Here is a 20597-nt window from a genome sequence, read left to right as displayed (position 1 = left end):
TTTATTCTTAGTTTAACTTTATAAAAGGTTATGCAACAACACTACTCACAAGGAACATTTAGTTTAAAATGTGGAAAAGGAAATGCGATCACAGATGCCAACCTTAAACTGCAACACACATAACTGAACCAATAATTTTAGTTTTACAGCAATCTTTTCATTTCATGAAGTTCAATTAATAACGTAATCTACAAAGTCGAATCACAATTTCAACATCACTTTTTGTCACTAACAGTTGAAACTATTGTGGCAGCAACTCTTGATCTGGCAATTCGCCCATGCACTTAGGTCATGGATGGTTGGATGGTTATTGGAATGGGGGACAAAGGCTGGGTAAGACTTCCCTCTGTATCCACCCTTTAAAATTTCATTCTAGTCAGATCATATCACCTAAATATACATTCCTCATCTGATAATAATGAATTTTTAACATGTTTCTTTAATGTTGTCTTAACACAGTGGAACACATGTCTAAGTTGTAAAAACAACACTCTAAGAACGTTATTCTCAATGTCAAAATTTAGGGGGTATACTTTTTTCCAAAGGCTGGCCGTTGGAAGCTCCTGTTAAGATGCCCCGGATTTCGACCAAATCCAGTTTGCAATCTAGAGACAGGCCTCCCCACACCATGACAGATCTTCCTCCATAGGGGGGCATAAGCTGTGTTCCTACGCCTCAAAACATGCCTACTACATCAACCAGCAGCATGAAGTAAGAAGCAGCTTTCATGCGACCAGTGGGTTTTCCTCCAGGTCCTCAGATTCCAGTGTTGTCTGGCCAAGCATTATGCCAGCAGCTCAGATTCCAGTGTTGCCTGGCCAAGCATTATGCCAGCACCATGAAGTAAGAAGGGGCTTTCATTCGACCAGTGGGTTTTCCTCCAGGTCCTCAGATTCCAGTGTTGCCTGGCCAAGCATTATGCCAGCACCATGAAGTAAGAAGGGGCTTTCATGCGACCAGTGGGTTTACCTCCAGGTCCTCAGATTCCAGTGTTGTCTGGCCAAACATTATGCCAGCACCATGAATTAAGAAGGGGCTTTCATGCGACCAGTGGGTTTTCCTCCAGGTCCTCAGATTCCAGTGTTGCCTGGCCAAACATTATGCCAGCAGCATGAATTAAGAAGGGGCTTTCATGCGACCAGTGGGTTTTCCTCCAGGTCCTCAGATTCCAGTGTTGTCTGGCCAAGCATTATGCCAGCAGCTCAGATTCCAGTGTTGCCTGGCCAAGCATTATGCCAGCACCATGAAGTAAGAAGGGGCTTTCATTCGACCAGTGGGTTTTCCTCCAGGTCCTCAGATTCCAGTGTTGCCTGGCCAAGCATTATGCCAGCACCATGAAGTAAGAAGGGGCTTTCATGCGACCAGTGGGTTTACCTCCAGGTCCTCAGATTCCAGTGTTGTCTGGCCAAACATTATGCCAGCACCATGAAGTAAGAAGGGGCTTTCATGCGACCAGTGGGTTTTCCTCCAGGTCCTCAGATTCCAGTGTTGTCTGGCCAAACATTATGCCAGCAGCATGAATTAAGAAGGGGCTTTCATGCGACCAGTGGGTTTTCCTCCAGGTCCTCAGATTCCAGTGTTGTCTGGCAAAACATTATGCCAGCAGCATGAATTAAGAAGGGGCTTTCATGCGACCAGTGGGTTTTCCTCCAGGTCCTCAGATTCCAGTGTTGTCTGGCCTAGCATTATGCCAGCAGCATGAATTAAGAAGGGGCTTTCATGCAACCAGTGGGTTTACCTCCAGGTCCTCAGATTCTAGTGCTGTCTGGCCAAGCATTATGCCAGCACCATGAATTAAGAAGGGGCTTTCATGCGACCAGTGGGTTTTCGTCCAGGTCCTCATATTCTAGTGTTGCCTGGCCAAGCATTATGCCAGCAGCATGAATTAAGAAGGGGCTTTCATGCAACCAGTGGGTTTACCTCCAGGTCCTCAGATTCTAGTGCTGTCTGGCCAAGCATTATGCCAGCACCATGAATTAAGAAGGGGCTTTCATGCGACCAGTGGGTTTTCCTCTAGGTCCTCATATTCCAGTGTTGTCTGGCCAAGCATTATGCCAGCAGCATGAAGTAAGAAGGGGCTTTCATGCGACCAGTGGGTTTTCCTCTAGGTCCTCAGATTCCAGTGTTGCCTGGCCAAGCATTATGCCAACAGCATGAAGTAAGAAGCAGCTTTCATTCGACCAATGGGTTTTCCTCCAGGTCCTCAGATTCCAGTGTTGTCTGGCCAGGCATTATGCCAACAGCATGAAGTAAGAAGCAGCTTTCATTCGACCAATGGGTTTTCCTCCAGGTCCTCAGATTCCAGTGTTGTCTGGCCAAGCATTGTGCCGAACGTGCATGTTTAATGTCAACAAGGGACATTTAATGTCTGCTTCTGTATTCACACTATCAAGTGATCTCAACAAGGAAAGGCATGTTCTGCTCTGCGATCCTAGGGTGTCATCGGCCTCACAAGTTTCGTACAAATATTCTAACAGTATGCATCGGAGGTTTTAATAGTGGCGTGTGCTGAAGGTGGCGTACAAAACATTCACTTTATAGCTGTAAGGTGAGCACTTGTCCTCTACTATAGGCTTCATCTTTCTTCAAGCACACAACGCTTGAAATAGATAAAATTCTCTTATGTCACATGATGCATCACTGAACGGGTAAGGGGTCACAGCGAGACACTCGCAAATGGCGAAGCGCACAGAGACCTTGTATTGAGGCGTTGCAAGAAGCCTTCCTGACACGTTGACGTCTAAGCACACCAGATGGCTCTGGAACACATTAATGGATGTAGAACACATTATAGAGAAATAAAATAAATGCACCTTTTGATGTTTGACAGTTGAGTATCTAGAGAATGAAAGAGAAGTTGGAATGGACAGAGAAACGCCGTCTTTACAAATGCGACCAAACCATTTTCGTATATACGCTTGGCAGAGCAGGGTTGCCGCAAAGAATGCCATCAATACTTAAGTGAACATTTGATAGCTCAAAGTCTTGCTTCAGATCAAAACGGCAGCTGACAATTTTTTGACATTTTACACAGAAGTGGTTTGCATCTTCCACTGGGGCACCACGGTTGCAAACTTTACTCTGATAAATAAATTAACGCGAAAAAAAAATCGACGTGTAAAGAACTAGACGAAAGTCTTAATTTGTGTGTAGCATATTTGTCTTTCTTTCAACAAAATAGAAACTATGCTGGAACTTTGTCATTTTTTTTCAGATAACTTTGCTTTAAACGAAGATAATGGATTTGTAAATTTTATTGTAGAGGAGAGAGCATTCATCAAATGTTCACATAGCAAATTCTTTTGTAGAATTAGTGGGTCAATGAGGGGTAACTGGGCCAAAAGCGTGTACCGATCACATTGTCTTATATGGAAGGTACCAGTAGACAGTTGAAAGTAGAGTTTGGTACACAGGGAACACTTCCTAAGTCCTCTGTAGTTCCACATGTTTGCAAACCATGGATTAATTATGAATATAAACGGTCCAGAAAACAGAATAAGATAGTATTTTGAAACCCTATAATCTTATAAAACATATTTAATGTGGTTTCAGGACAAATCGTCGTACCAATGATCATTTGGTAGGATTAGAATTCTGTTTCAACACCACCAGTGTCTGTATTCTTTGATCTCGAAAAAGCATCCGATACTAACTGGAAGCATGGCATTTTGAAGGATTTACGTGACTTCGGTTTAAGGGGTCGTTTACCTCTTTTAATATCACAATTTTAACAGACCGTTCCAAGTACGCGTGGATTCCCGGTCTGGCCATTGTAATCAGGATCAGGGTGTCCAACAAGGCAGTATTTTGTCTGTCACTTTATTTGGTATTAACATCAACAGCTTATCCAAGGTTTTAAATGATTCCATCAATGGATCACTTTTTGTGGATGATTTTAACATTTCATGTGGCGGTAAAATATGCATACTATATAATGACTAGTGCATCTGTGTTTAAATACCAAAAATTAATGGTTTCTTGAAAACCCAAAGTACACTTCTGTAGAAAATGTAAGCCGCATAAGCACCCGGAAATATTTTTAAATGGCACTCCCATCAAAGCTGTCAATGAGGCCAAATTCTTGGGTCCGCTTCCATTTTCCACTTCCATTTAACTTTCTTCCGCATATCAAATCACTAAAAACTAAATGCCTAAAGGCACTCTATTTACTCAATAGTTGTTCCTAACTCAACGTACGGAGGGGATCATGCGGCTCTCCTCCTCCTATACAGATTACTTGTCTGCTCGAAGTTTGATTATGGCTCCATCGTATATGGTGGGGCCTGTAAAAGCAACCTAAACCTTCTTGATTCTGTCCATCACCAAGGCCTTAGACTTTGTCTTGGGTCTTTCAGAACTTGCCCTGCTGACTGTCTCTACGTTGAAGCCGATGAACCATCTCATACTGAACGCTGTATCAAATTATATTTACAATATACATGTGTGTGTGTTACAGATCTATATTCTAACGAATCTAGTTTGCTGCCATAGCAGCAACATCGGCCATTGTGGTCCCAGAAATACCAACGTGGTAACGACGTCGCATTGGCCATTAGCAAGATCATTATATATTTCAATGATTTCTATTGAAAGTGGATCTTTACACGACAGGTTTACGATGTATTTGAATATATTTTAGGTTAGTTAATATGGCATTTGCATCTGCTGTGAAAATAGAGCTGTTATCAGGTAATCGAGAAGATATTGTTCTGGATCCAGTGACAGTGGCACAAGCAACTGCGCCACCATCCTTGGATCCATCAGTAAATGACTTGGAAGTACTGTATTTACTTCTTAACTGATTATATCCTTGTTTTATTTATCTGTTTCCGATTTTTAAAATGTTGTGAGTGAACAAGTTGCCAAGGTGGAGAAGAGAGAAGACAGGAAGGCTTTTGCAGGCTCCACTATAGACGATGGATCAGTAATCTAGTTTTGAACGGACCAGAGATCGATATAGATGGAGGAGGGTATCTTGATCCTCTCTCCACTTTGAATAAGACACGACTTTCAACAAGTCAAGTGCCTGCAGGTGCTTAGTCGAGGTATTTAATATGTGGTAAGAAAGTCATATGAGAGTGAAAAACAAGTCCCATGAACTTGGCCTCTTTGACAGCCATGGTGGGTGTGCCATTTAAAAACGGGTCTGGGTCTTTGTGCGGTTTATATTTTCTACAGAAAAGTGTACAATTTGTTTATAGTTGTCTCTCTATTGTATTCATATTTTTACCACGACATGTGGCATTAAAAGCGACTGCGACAAGTGACCTGTTGACTGAATCATTTAAAGCCCTTGAAGGGCTGTTTGTTTGAATAGTAAATAATGTGACAGACAAAATACTACGTTGTATGGTTACTATGGCATTTTAAACATAGGATTCTAAACGTACTAAACGATTGGTTCTTCGGTTTTCCCCGAAACCACATTGAATATGTGTAATAAGATTATTGGTTTCCAAATACCACAATAAACGTTTGTTTACCATTCGTTCTAGAAACACAACTAGTTTTACAAACACAACTAGTTAATGATATTGGCCGATAATTAGATGGATCTGAATGGCCTTTGCCACACTTAGGCATAGGAACAACAACAGCATTCCGACAGGAAGGAGGATTTTTTCCTGAAGTCCAAATGTCATAAAAATGTCTTAAAGTACTTCAAGATATGAGTCAGGCAAATGTTTCAGGCGCTGATAGTGAATATGATCAACCCTTGCCTGTTGCTGTATCATGAGCTTGTCTAATGGCAGTTTGTGTATCTCATGTAGTGAAAATACTTCATTGTAATCTTCATTTTCGGAGCTGAAATTAATGTTTTTCTTTCCCTCGAGCTTTTGATATTTTTGAAGTTCGGGAAGATGTTTCACCAAGTTTATTGGCAATATCTGAAGTATTTACCAGAAAGTGATCTTCCTTAAGGTGTTTAACACTCGTTTTTGAACATTTTCCTTTGAGCGTTTGGATCATATTCCACACCTTTGATGAAGGTGTGCGGGAATTTGTCTTGGGGACGTAGGTTCTCCATGACTGTCGTTTATTTTGTTTGAAGGTACGTTGAACTTTAGCTCTGGTTGTCTTAACATTATTTAAATAATGGCAAGTTGGATGCTTGCAGAAATATTTTCCCGCTTTTTTCCTATTTTTTCTAGCTGTTTGCAACTGGCATCAAACCATGGCTTAAGAATGTGTGGATTTGTAGAGCACTTGGGAATGGAATCGGTAGCAATAACATTCAGTTCATCTGAAAACAACTGAATGGGTTCAGCACTGTTCTGGAACTGGTCATGTTATAATTTCTCAGTACATACTGAAGTGAATTGAGACCAGTTAACCTTAGAAAATGCCACCTTTTGACGAACTACTTCATCGCTGGAGGAGTCAAGCTCGCTTTCTGAGTCTGAACGTGTCTTTTTCGCCTTTTATTTTTTGGTCTACCATAGTAATGAGAATAAATGACAGGTCACAGGACTGACATACTACCAGAGTGCCCCATGAACCACCGCATTCTGGGTATTTTTGACTGTATACGTATACAATTAAGTACAATCAAACATAGTGCACAGAGCCTGGCGTGACCAGCCGGTTGATAGAACCAGGCCTCTTCTACCACCCGTCTAGGTGAAGTTAGGGTCGAAGTGGTGTGATGGGCAAAAGAACACTATTCCTATGTAGAACCTATGCCTTACACTACCAGATTACTGCCCTCTACCGACACAGGTGTGCAACACAACAAACAGGTTGACCAGTTCCATCGCCTCTTACGACCACAAATGTTGTGCTGTGGACCATTTTCTACCCTAGGCTCACACGGGACTAAACGGGGCATGATTGTAGCATACATATCGATGCTGGACACAGCAACGATGCAGTAACCAGAAAACAACCAAGGTGGTGACAGCACTATCACACGATATCAGCTGCCGAACAGTCCTTTTGCGACTTTGTATGTAAGCCGTCCGTACTTTTCGTTGAGTAGTCTTAAGCTTGACCCGTCTGCAGGACACCCCAGTAGGAAGAAATATACCTCATGAATGGAAGCCAACAACTGACTTTACCTACTTGCGTTGTCAGTCAAGACTTTATGACATGATTTTACGACGATGTTGAATTGGCCACAGTCGCTTTACTCAGGACAATCTGCTGAAAACGGATGTAGATGGACCGCCCATGTGTGTCTCTACCTCTTGCGATGAAGTATTCACCATCAAGCATATCCTGCTTGCCTGTGTGGACTTTTTAACTATGATCGAGAAATCTGAAAGATCTATTTTCGGGCATCTTATTGTTAACTACCTGAGGGAAGTTGACCTGTATCATAATTTGTAACAGTTGTTACGGTCAATTTGCGGTGTAAGAAATCCCCCTAGAACCACCAACACATAACACAGACAAGTTTAAAATAGTCAATATTATGTACTGAGAAAAACAAAAGCAAGATGCTAAGGTTCACAATAGCGGTTTCTAGTACAATGCAGCGGAGTCAAATCTAAAGTAATGGGTCACAAGTATAACATCAACTCACCAAGTCTTGGTTTACAGTGAGAAAAAGTCTAAAATATTCAATATTATGTATTGAGCAAACAAAAGCAAGACACAAATATTCACATTAGAGGTTTCTACTACAATACAGCTGTGTCAAATCTAAAGTAATGGGTCACAAATATAATATCAACACGCCAAAGTCTTGGTTTATGGTGTGAGAAACACTTATACTGAATGTTACACAGCAAGTTACAGGCAGACAGGTGAAGATAGGCCGAATGATGACAACTCCAGTAAGTCCGTGTGTCGTCAACACGATAACCAGCTTTATATATACACAGTCACTGATTCCTGAGTATTCGGGCACTTTGCGACCACATTGTCACCAACTTAGAACTTTCTTGCAGTCTTGCGGAAGTAAACACAACTGGTCAAGGGAGGCAGCTCTAGAGCACTACCCTAAAGGCCTGCAGCTAAAATACTAATAGCACTGGACCCGTGAAGGTCCCGGGGTAGAATAGGTCTTCAGCAACCCATGCTTGCCATAAAAGGCTACTATGCTTGTCGTAATAGGCGACTAGCGGGATCGGGTGGTCAGGCTCGCTGACTTGATGACACATGTCATCGTTTCCCAATTGCGCATATGGATGCTCATGTTGTTGGTCACTGGATTGCCTGGTCCAGGCTCGATTATTTACAGACCACCGTCTGAAACTAAACTCACTCACTCACCCACCCACTCATAGCACTGAACATTTATGACACGAAATGTGATCCATATTAACTTTCACTCAAAACTCTAAACATTGTGACCCAATAATGATTATCACTCAATCAATAATACATTTCCAGAAAATACTCTCCGGTAACAGAATGTAATATGAATTGTGACTTGGTCGCTTCTGTGGTTGGTGCTATGACATTTTCTGTTCTTAAATAATAATGCAGTGAATATAGATGGATTGGCATGGATTTTGTACTTAAAATGCTTCTAAATGAATCCTTGATCTCGTCACTGTAAGGCGGAAATAATCCCATCTTTCCCTACAACTGTAAATAATACAGTGATGAATATATATGTTTTTAAACGAAACTCTTTTGGACATTAAAGGTTACATGCAACCAAAAATTAAAACACAATTAAAACACATTGATCATTCATGGTATATAATATACATTGCTGCTTTAAAAAAACCCAAATAAACAAAATTATAAGCGTACAATCGCGATTCAAAAGTGCAATATGTTGTACTTGGGTTTACTTCCCCCGAAAAGAAACCCTTGGGAGACCAAACTCTGTCATAGCGGTTGGGTGTGCACTCAAGTGTAACGACGGCTTCCGACTGGCTATAGAGATGTATATAGAGATGTTTTGGTTTTGTAAATACATGTTCTCTGAATTTGCGTTCGATCCAATCAAAAATCATCTCAGTAGTGATAGTGAACTACTGCATGGTTGGAAACTGTCATTGTTCCAAGTACAAAGCAGGACTTGAAACTGACAAGAGTTTGCAACAGTTTCCGTCACATCCAGTCATCCGTGGAAAATGGATGTAGCTTGTTTGCAATCCAGAGACATAAAACATGTCATGTGTTCAAGTATCACACCTGTCTAATTACATAATGTGGCGAGACGGGACTCAGGTGCACGAGCCATAAATCAATTTATTATCTTTATGTCGTATAGTCTGATAGGTGTGAAGTTCAAATTGCACGTCGTCAGTGATTGTCAAAGCTGTGTATTGCATGTTGTCTTTAGCAGACAGGCAGGCAGACAGACATAGAGGTGTGAATAAACCAGACATTGAACTTTCACTGTGACAGAGACTGCTTACCGCAATCAGCAAGTGTTTTATGTAACGAGAAGATTATTTACTGGTGTACACAACCAAGATTAGACTACTGCTCACGACCTCATACTCCTTGCATGCACACTGTTTCAAGCTCCGCGAATCTATTCACTGCGCATGCGTTGTGCGCGCAGCGCAGCACAGCACAGTTGTTGAAACCACATTTTCCCTCAGCGCTGGTGGAAATTTAGTGAAACGTTTTAACTCTAATTTCGCGGGCTTTTTTCATCGCGTTTTTTCAACGTTGTATGTGACCTTTAAACTTAAAATGGCAATGAAAGCAAACTTGAACTGTAAATATTTTCTTTCATCAAATCTTGACATGACGGTGTCTCTTTGAGTGTTTGTTAATGTAGATTTCTGCCATAGCTGATGTAAAAATTAAATTTAAAGTCACATGTGCAGTATTAGTTTTGTGTCGCACCTCGAACACATTGTAAAGTAATACAATAAATTTACAGCTGATAAGGATCTAGAGTATAAAAGATATGGACAGAAAAAACGTCGTCTTTACAAATGCGACCGAGCCATTTTCATCTCCACCTCACTCACTCTGATGGACACTGAAATCTACGGATCGTATACACATCCCATGATACATTCTTGATGGGGTCAAGGGCACCGACCAGCAGTTCACAACTGACAACACTCAAGGACGGAGACCTGAAGTTGAAGCCGTTACAAGAAGCCTCTCTGAGACACATGTTTGCACAGTCGAGTTTCCCGATGTTTTCATGACTGGCGATGATGTAGTCAGGTTCTCTGGCTCTTGTGCTCTGACGACTGAACATGACAGATGCATCTGGAACACAATAATGGATGTAAACATCAAGAAATGAATTTGACAGAGACCTTTCATTAGCCCTTGATCTATGATCTCAATATCTATGATAAGATATTGCTCTATTTGAGTTGTCTCACAAGTCCTGGAAGGGTGATGGTCTAATGAAAATAGACAGACTGAAATATTTTGTTTTCGAGAAGTTGTTTAATCCTAGAATTTATCAGCTGTGTCATAAGGATGCTGACTGGCATCCCCGAACTTTTGACGTCACCTGTACGTGCTTACCTCCGAATGTGTTGCGCAAAGAGGTTCCCCTCACCTCCACTTCACACAACATCAAAGGCTTATCACCAGAGCTGTACTTCACAATTCTGACGTAGCGACCAATAGTGTTGACGGCACAGGGCAAGTCTACCGTCAGACCGCTGCCTACTGTGTCCTTATGCCGGTAACAGAGTTGGGGGCCAGAGTTGTTACTGGTCGTCGGGTCAAACGTATGGACCTCCACTGTGAAGTTGGTTAATCTGTCGGCTGGATGGGGAGAGAAAAAAATAATCCCCCGAAAAACAAAACAGTACATACAATAATTATGCACATTACAATTTTCAGTATATTTTTAACGTGAGACAAATGTATTCTGATAAACATCTTCACAGACTGGAAGAATATTTCCAGAACAGAGGCTCCTTTCATAAAGCAGTCTTCACTAAGGTTAACCTGACGTCCCATTCTTTAACACTGTACTAAGGTTACCTTAGACTTAGGTAACCTTAGTGCAGTGTCAAAGAATGGGAGTTAAGATTAACCTTACATAAAGTTGCTTTATGAAAGGAGCCCCAGACGCATATTAACCTGGCACATATATTAGCTTTGACCATTTCTCATTCAAGTCCCACTTTCGTTACAGTTTAATTAATTTATCATGTATTCGAACACCCAGTTGTCAGTCAGTGACCCACTCAGCAACTGCGGTTGAGGAAATCGTTTTACTTTCTTTGTCTACCCCGATTAAAACTGTATATTAACACGGATCCCAAATGTGTTAACTAATAATAGTACTTTAAAAGATGGTAGTGAGGATTATAGTGCAGCGCAAATACTAAAAATACTCAGATGCTCTTTGTTTTATTTCACGATACGTCTCCCGTTTTCACTAAAAAACCTAGTGCTCTTTAATCTACTTACGGCAACAGTCCCACCTGCTGGTGATGGACACATTTAGGACCAAGAAGATCTGGCGCAGATCTACCTGCCACCAGTCTAGCCAAGGTTTGTTATTTAGTTCAACGTTTCTGACTTCGGCGTTAGTGCTGTGGCTGCCGTCAACAGCCCGATCAGATGACTTTGACCAATCATCATTAGAGTTTTGTTTTGTGGGCTTGTTCAAAGCAAGGTTCGGCAGATCCATACCTGGATCAAGAAAATGTGGCTGGTTGAAACACAACAGGCAAAATAGACTAATAACCCTCCAAACAGGTGTGTCAATAGATCGACGAATCAAAGATACACTTAAGCTTTCCTGCCACTACTGACCCGGCAGTCCGATGTCTTAATGTTTTCAGCGTGCATCTTCTTTCCCAGGTATATGTAGATATTCTTGAAATATTGCCAAAAGAGCCATAAAATCCATACCTGGACTGAAATAAAATATTTTCTTCAAAGCACATCATACGAAATAGACTCATAACCCTCAAAAACCCGTTTGGTTTATGATAATAGCAGGTCCAGTGAAAGGTACACTTCACTGGTATTACATCAAAAATCCAGATTAAGTTCTTTCATTCTTAGGTATGTGTAGATGTTGTGGAATATTGTCAAAGTCAAAAGCTTCATAAATATATACTCACTCACTCTTATTCATTGCTGAAATACTATTTTTGATAATGCTCAAACGTTTTCCAAAACAATTATTGAGCTTAATATGACCTTTCCTAAATACAGCGAAAATGGTTACAGCAACTTTATCTGCCTATTCCCAAGACATTAACTGTGAGTCAGAAAAAGAATTTCAAAAACAGATGCTGTAATTAAGTTTTCTCTCACAAATTACAAGTGCATTACAAATTTGTGGCAATAGAAATTCAGAGATGGCATAATACGTAGGCAGTGATTATAGAAATATAATGAGGGTGATATTCAACTTCCAACAGCAGTTAACCAGTTTGGAAGGAGAGTGAGTGAGAGAGTTAAAATGTTACATCGCATGGACAATATTACAGTCATACAGTGAAAAAAGGTAATTAATTTGAAACATCCGTCGACAAAGGTCAGTAAAACTAACTAGAACTAGACTATGTATGTATGTATGTATGTATGTATGTGTGTGTGTGTGTGTGTGTGTGTGTGTGTGTGTGTGTGTGTGTGTGTGTGTGTGTGTGTGTGTGTGTGTGTGTGTATGGATGGATGGATGTTAACCTAGTGATGATATCTAACACATGTTAACTATAGAGGAGGATACAATATGAAAACAGGCTATATATCGCCAACAACTGAAGGTAAATCACCATACTAGGAACCATGGGGACTTACAGTTCCTTGGTACCTACATGAACCCTAGCTGGATTTACATCCTCCCTTGAGCAGACAGTACTCAATGTTAACCATAATTAAAATCAGAAAAATCCATTAAAATCCTGGTAAGTTTGAAACTTACTTTGAGAGTTTTGAGACTTATGTACCTCTCAGGAGGACAGTACTTTTACAACACTTCAACACACTAACAACTGATGTTGATAATATAAACTACTAATTATAAAAGCTTATCTATCTTCAAAACATATATAAAATTTCATTATTTCGATTTCTTATTAAAAAATCAATGATAAAATGATAATTAACATTGTTAGAAAGGTCCTTTATTGTTTTGATATTGAAATATTTATCCCTTATGATGGAAATCTCCCATCATAGTAAATGATCGTGGGTACTGGTTGACCAATTCTTTTAGATCCATCAACAGGGGAACAGAAGATGCAAGACTATAAATTATTATTAATTTAAACTTTTAATCATAAAATATTTATCTATTTACAAGTCAGTTAACAAATCTAATTCCTTTAAGTGAGTGAGTTAATATTTAACGTCACATCGGCAATATTGCAGCCATATCGTGACGAGAACATTTAACATGAAATGGGATATATTTATATCATAAAAATCTGTCAACAAAGGACAGTAAAACAACTAGAGTGAGTTAAAATTTAACGTCACATCGGCAATATTTCAGTCATATCGTGACGGGAACGTAACATTAAAATGGAATATAGGAGTATTATAAAAATCTGTCGACAAAGGACAGTAAAACAACTAGAACATCACAGAAAAGAATGTAAAACTAGTAATAATGCCTAAAACAATTTATCTATAGAGGACAAAACAATATAAAACTGGGCTATAGATTGCTAACAACTGAAGGTAGATCACCATGCTAGGAACCATGGGGACTTACAGTACCTTTGCTACCTGCATGGACCCTAGCTGGATTTACATCATCCCCTCAGCCGTCAGCAATTTCGGAAATCTAGCCATACAATAAAAAAACACTTATACTGCGATTAAAAACCTGGAAATTGAGAATTTACTTTGAATGTTTGAGGACTTGCGTACCCTCTCAGGAGGACAATCATTTTACGATACTTCAACCCCCTTTGAGGGTACAGCCACTAACAATGCAAGTCACGAATCTAAATTACCAATAATTAAAATACATCTATTTATAGATCATATTATTCAAAATTCAATCAAGAAATCAATATCCTTTAAAAAAACAATGATTAAATGAGAATTAACAGTGTTAAAAAGATCCTTGACAGTTTTGACATTGAAATATTTATCCCTTGTGATGGAGAATTCAACACAGTCAAGCAGGATATGCTTGACCGTGACTCTCTCATCACAAGGGATACAAAACGGAGGATCCTCACCTTTCAATAGGTATGCATGAGTATATCTAGTATGGCCAATACGACATCGTCTTAAAATAACCTCCTCAAATCTGGACTGACAACCCAAGTAAGTATAACCGATATAAGGTTTTATTTCATGTAATTTATTTATACCTACTTGAGTGTCCCACTTCTTCTGCATCAGATCACGGATATAAGATCTTATTGTAGCTTTATAATCTGAGTATGGAATAAGAAGTGGTGTCACAGATTTGTTGAGTGCTGCCTTGGCAGCAAGATCGGCTATTGTGTTACCAGAAATGCCAACGTGACTAGGTAACCAACAAAGGACGATGTCGCACTGGCCAGTAGCAAGATTATTGTACAGTTCAATAATTTCTATTAAAAGTGGATGTTTACTAGAAATATTTTTAATAGCCTGAAGGCAAGAAAGAGAGTCGGAATAGATTATATACTGTTTATGTTTAGGGTGTCTTTGTATGTATTTGAGAGCCGTCAGTATGGCGTTAGCTTCTGCCGTAAAAATAGAGCTATTATTTGGTAATCTAAAAGATACTGTTCTGGATCCAATGACAGTGGTACAAGCCACTGCTCCACCGTCCTTGGACCCATCTGTAAATAAGGATTTATAATTGCTATATTTATGTTTCAATTGATTATATTCTTGTTTATACTGTAATTCATTCGTTTCTGATTTTTTAAATGTAGTTAATGTTAGGTCAGCTTGTGGCCTAACCATCTGCCAAGGAGGAGAAGAAAGAAGACGGGAGGGAGCTATATTTTCCAGCTCAATGCCGGCTGAAGAAAGAAAGGGTTTAATTCTGAGCCCAAGAGGTGGAACAAGAGAAGACTTCTTGTCGTACAAATCCTCATACAGTGGATTGAACACACAGTTATATGCAGGGTAAGATTCATTAGAGTGTAATTTAGTAATGTATTGTAAGGATAATTTAATACGGCGTTGTGTAAGAGAAGGTTCATCAGCCTCAACGTAGAGACTGTCAACAGGTGAGGTTCTGAAGGACCCAAGACAAAGTCTTAGTCCTTGGTGGTGGATAGAATCAAGAAGTTTCAGGTTGCTTTTGCAGGCTCCACCATATACGATGGAGCCATAATCAAGTTTAGACCGAACTAATGATCTGTATAAGTGAAGGAGGGTAGCTTGATCCCCTCCCCACTTTGAATTTGAAACAACTTTTAACAAATCTAGTGCCTTCAGGCATTTAGCTTTAAGGGATTTAATGTGCGGTAAGAATGTTAAATGAGAGTCGAAAATTAAACCCAGGAACTTGGTCTCCTTTACAACTTTGATAGGGGTGCTATTTAAAGATAATTCTGGGTCCTTATGCGGCTTATATTTTCTACGAAAATGTATACAATTAGTTTTGGATTTAGAAAATTTAAAGCCGTTTTCAAGACACCATTTATTTATTTTATTTAAACACAGCTGTAGTTGCCGTTCAATAGTATGCATATTTTTACCACGACAAGAAATATTAAAATCATCCACAAAAAGTGATCCGTCAATCGAATCGTTTAAAACCTTGGATAAACTGTTGATCTTAATACTAAATAAAGTGACAGACAAAATACTGCCTTGTGGAACACCCTGATCCTGATTATAATGGTCAGACAGGGTAGAACCCACTCGGACTTGAAATTGTCTGTCTTTTAAAAACTGTGATATAAAAAGAGGCAAACGGCCTCTTAACCCAAAGTCATGTAAATCCTTCAAAATACCATGCTTCCATGTCGTGTCAAAAGCTTTCTCGAGATCAAAGAAAATCGACACAGCATGTTGTTTATTGACTATAGCATTTTTAACGAAGGATTCTAAACGTACCAGATGATCAATAGTACTTCTATTCTTCCGAAAACCACATTGAATATTTGTAATGAGGTTATTGGTTTCCAGATACCAAATTAATCTGTTATTTACCATTCGCTCCATGGTTTTACAGACACAGCTGGTTAAAGATATCGGTCTGTAATTGGAAGGATCAGTAGGATCCTTACCAGGTTTGGGTATTGGGACCACAATGGCATTACGCCATGAAGGAGGAAAGTTTCCAGATGTCCATATTTTGTCAAATATATCCAAAAGTGTAACCACACATGGTTCAGGCAAGTGTTTCAGCAGCTGATAATGAATATTGTCATCACCCGCTGCTGTGTCATGAGCTTGCTCAAGAGCAGTATATAGCTCATGTAATGAAAACACTTCATTATAGTCTTCACCGTTATCTGATTCAAATTTAAGTTTTATCTTCTCTTGTTTCTGGTATCTCTGAAACTCAGGGACATAATTTGCTGATGAAGAATTTTTGGCAAGAGTTTCGCCAATTGTATTTGCAATTTGACATTTGTCAGTAATTAGATTATCACCATCTTTGAGATGGTGAACGGCAGATTTTGAACCTTTGCCTTTAATTCTTTGAACCATGTTCCATACTTTGGATATTGGAGTGCGTGAATTAATTTTGGAGATATAGTTCCTCCAGGATTGTCGCTTATTTTGTTTAAAGGTACGACGCGCCTTTGCATTCAGTATTTTAAATCTGTTTAAATTATGGACAATTGGGTGATGGCGGAAATATTTCTCTGCCTTTTTCCTTGCTTTTCTAGCAGTTTTACAGTCTGTCGTAAACCATGGCTTTCGTACATGTGGAGTTGTAGAGGATCTTGGTATGCACTCATCAGCAATTACATTTAAAACGTCAGAAAATACCTGAATAGGATCAGCAATATCACTGAAACATTCCGGTCTTAGTTGAGATGTGCATTGAGTTTGAAATAAGGACCAATCCGCCTTGGAAAAATTCCATCTTGTATAAGATGGAGAATCAGTCGGAGAAGATGCAGATAATATCGTTGGAAAATGATCACTTCCACAGAGATCGTTGTGAACGGACCAATCAAATTCATTAAGTAGATTAGAGTCTGCTAGAGACAAATCCAGGGAAGAGTAGGTGCCTGTTGCAGGATGTAGATAAGTGCTTGAATCATCATTAAAAATGCACAGGTCAATATTTGAGATGAAATCTTCCAGTATTTTACCTTTAGTGTTAGTATTTGTACCACCCCAGAGTGGATTGTGACCATTAAGATCACCCATTATAATGCAAGTTGATTATAGAGAGCTTGCAGATCAGTCAGGTGAAGTGTTGAAGAAGGCGGAATATAGAGTGAGCATAATGTAAGGACAACATGAAGTGTGAGTCTCACTGCAACTGCTTGGAGATTAGTTGTAAGTGGTATATGGCTGTGTATAACATTCTGCTTAACAAGGATTGAGGACCCACCAGTGGCCCTTTCACCCGAAGGTGAGAAATAATGATATTCATCGTACTGACGTAAATGGAAAGTATCTATCTGTTTCAGATGAGTTTCCTGCAGACAGAACGATGATGGTGCCAGACCTTGGACTAACAGATGTAACTCATTATAATTAGTCTTCAGTCCTCTACAGTTCCATTGTACTATATGTTTGGAAGACATTATCTTTTTGGTGGATTGATTGGGGATCTACCCCTCGCTTTCTTGGAGGGCGACAAGCTCTGTGCCCTGTGGTGGATGTTTTCTGACACATCCATGTCCTCGAGTGAACCATATTTATTGAATAATTTTATGCGATTATCTGAACCCTTGGGTGGTCTACCAGTCTTTTTCCCATTATCTGTTCTCGGTTTGACAGTACTTTTAGACTTTGAATTTGTTTCAGAAGGAGTCTGTTCTGTAGATTGTGACAATCGTTGTTCTTCAGACTGAACTGTAGAAAGCACATGTGCGTTCACATTTGTTTCTGAAGTCTGAGTAGATTGTTCAGGCGTGGAAAGTTTCGGGTTATCGGTGTTAACCCAAGTCAGGTCTGTTTGACACACAATCGATGAAGTTGAAACTTTAGGCATGGTTTCAGAAGGTACTCTGACCACTGATGCATAAGTTGCATTAGGTAGTGTTGATTCCACAATCTTTTTAGCATCAGCATAGGTAACGTTTTGAGTGAATTTTACTTTGTTTATTTCCATTTGCTTTTGCCATATTTCACATTCTTTGGAAAACGATGAATGATTGCCTGAACAATTCTTGCATTTTTTTAAAGTGCTAGTACAGTCTTCCGTTACATGAGATGTCTCGCTACAATGAGCGCATGTCACTGGCTGTGTACAGGTGTTAACTCCATGATCATATTTTTGGCATCGAAAACACCTCAACGGATTTGGGATATAGACTGCAACTGTGATATTACAGTATCCCACTTTAACATACTTGGGGAGAGTTGGAGATGAGAATGAGAAGAGGTATGTGTTTGTGTTCATCAATTCGTTGCTTTTCCGGGTAGTAAATCGTCGGACATATGTCACACCTTGATCTTTCATTTCAGACGCAATGTCCAGCTCCGACATGTCAGCTAACAAATGGTCTCTGTCTCTTATGATGCCTTTAGAAGTGTTCAAGGTTCTATGGGCAGTGACTGAAACAGGAATGCCAGCCAAAGTTTGCAGTGTCAATAGGTTGGAGGCCTGCTGTTTTCGATTACATTCAATCAGTAGGGAGCCTGAACGCAAGCGTTTCATGTTCTTAACGTCACCCGCAATGCCATATATCCCCTTAGAAATAATAAAAGGATTCAACTTGAGTGGAGTCTTGTCAACAGTGTCAAGAACAAGGAAACGTGGCCAATTTTCTGTTCCAATGGATTCATTCTCTTCATTGTCGTTGTCAAGTTGTTGCTTGGTCTTTTTGGAGGGAGTTTGGTAAGCCATAGTGAGATTATAATTGTTTCATCATCCGAGCTCCCCACCCACCACGGAGTATCACAAGGACAATGCTAAAAACAAACGGATCTCCAGTTTGCAGCACCAAGGATACCCGAATGATATACTCCAGCAGAAAAATTAAAAGTGCAATCATTCCACCAGATTGGCCCATGAGCCACCGCCTTCTGGGCATACGACTCTAGGCAAAAACATGAAAGTGTATAGTTGAAATGAAGAAGGTCCAAAAATTCGCCAAGACTTAAAAAGATACAATTTCCAAATGTTTAAGATTACATAATGTAATGCTCAGGGCTTGGCGTGACCAGCCGATTGGTTGAACCGGGACCATTCAACCACCCGTCTAGGTGAAGTCAGGGCCGAAGTGGTGTATTAGGCAATAGGGACACGATTGCAGGCCCCTATTGCCCTCAACCACCAGGATCACCTCCTCCACCGACACAGGGCCGCAACCCACGGCAAACGGGTTGGTGGACCAAATATCCCCCCGGGTCCACAATGGGGGTGTCGGCGAGCTCTTAGCATTACCCAGCACCCACCACGAGGAGGTGGCTCGCCACGGGTGCCTAAAACAACTAGAATATCACAGAGAATGTAAAACCAGTAATTAGATCTAAAACAGTTCAACTATAAGAAGACAATACAATATAAAAATGGGTTATGGATTGCCAACAACTGAAGGTAGATCACCATACTAGGGACCATGGGGACTTACATTACTTTTGCTACCTACATGGACCCTAGCTGGATTTACACCATCCCTTCAGTCATTGGCTTTTATGCGGAGAATTAGTGAATACATTAAACTGACAAAAATACTGCGATTAAAAACCTGTAAACCTTAAATTTACATCAAATGTTTCGGGACTTACGTACCCTCTCAGGAGGACAATAATTTTACAGTACTTTAACCCCCTTTGAGGGTACAGCCACTAACAAACTCAGTTACTAATTTAAACTTCCAATTATAAAACTTTTATCTATTTACAAATCAATGAACAGATCTAATTCTTTTAAAAATCCTATGATTAAATGAGAACTAGTATTTTTAAAAAGATCCTTCATTGTTCTTGAATTGAAATAAGTGTCCCTTGTGTTACGGTTAAGAATTTGCCGTAACAAACTATTTACGAAATCCCCTTGTAAACCAGCAAAACAGAACAAAGACAAGTTGTTTACGTTCAAATAATATATTGTTAAACCACGAGAGCGAGATATACAGAGTCACAAGTCAATATATCAATGCTGATTACAAATACATTTCAAGAGAGACAAAATCTAAGTCAGTAGGTCACAAAAATACAATATATCAAACTCACCAAAGTCTTGATGTGAGAGGGAACAGCTACGGCAAAATGTAAACAAAGCGATGGGTGCGACAGCAGATAATGTTGACAGTATATCCAAGCGTGGCAGAGAAGTAAATCCAGCAGATATAAATGAATATCAGTGAGAGTGTCGCCCTCCACACGGCAACCAGCCTATTTATATATAAACTAAGCCACTTCCCGAAAGTTTGGGCACAAACTAACATCGTCAACACTGTAGAATGGTCTCGAAGCAGTATTCAGGAAGTGAAACATCGAAAACTAGGAGTAGGTAAATTCCGGAATGCCAGAATACTAAAAGTGTTGACCAGATATTAAAACGAAATGTGACCCATAATATTTACTATCCAAAACACTAAACATTGTGACCCAATAATAATTAATACTGAATTAATAACAAAATACACAGGAAATACACACTCATAACACTCTCCCCCTTGAGGAAAAGAAAGTTTCGCAGAAACTTT

At 39.7% G+C, this 20597-nt stretch overlaps 1 protein-coding gene across 2 annotated transcripts; it reads right to left on the bottom strand.

Moving 5' to 3' along the window:
- Positions 1–7401: 7401 nt before the first annotated feature.
- On the bottom strand, positions 7402–20360 carry LOC137258169 (uncharacterized). 2 transcript variants are annotated; one of them, XM_067795743.1, is made up of 4 exons: positions 20122–20360; positions 11305–11529; positions 10405–10650; positions 7402–10137 (listed from the first exon to the last, which is right to left on the bottom strand). In XM_067795743.1, exons 2-4 carry the CDS (start codon positions 11525–11527, stop codon positions 9884–9886), a joined length of 723 nt encoding a protein of 240 aa, XP_067651844.1. In that variant the 5' UTR covers positions 11528–11529; positions 20122–20360; the 3' UTR covers positions 7402–9883. The 2 variants fall into 2 exon arrangements, with proteins under 2 accessions (XP_067651844.1, XP_067651845.1); XM_067795744.1 differs by lacking the exon at positions 20122–20360 and having other exon boundaries at positions 11305–11534.
- Positions 20361–20597: the final 237 nt, after the last annotated feature.

The sequence above is a fragment of the Haliotis asinina genome, chromosome 12, assembly GCF_037392515.1.
Source record: "Haliotis asinina isolate JCU_RB_2024 chromosome 12, JCU_Hal_asi_v2, whole genome shotgun sequence".
In the NCBI taxonomy this organism is placed as follows: domain Eukaryota; kingdom Metazoa; phylum Mollusca; class Gastropoda; order Lepetellida; family Haliotidae; genus Haliotis; species Haliotis asinina.
The sequence above is the reverse complement of the archived record's forward strand: the minus strand, read 5'-3'. Positions and strand labels throughout refer to the sequence as shown.

Bases quoted from the DNA above. Each gene is read 5' to 3' on its own strand.
- LOC137258169 (XM_067795743.1), bottom strand. From the start codon at position 11,527: ATGGATCTGCCGAACCTTGCTTTGAACAAGCCCACAAAACAAAACTCT. The intron at 10,651-11,304 runs GTAAGTAGATTA...CTCCCCATCCAG, and splicing joins CAGCAGGTGGGACTGTTGCC to CCGACAGATTAACCAACTTC. The intron at 10,138-10,404 runs GTAAGCACGTAC...ATTGTGTTCCAG, and splicing joins TTTGCGCAACACATTCGGAG to ATGCATCTGTCATGTTCAGT.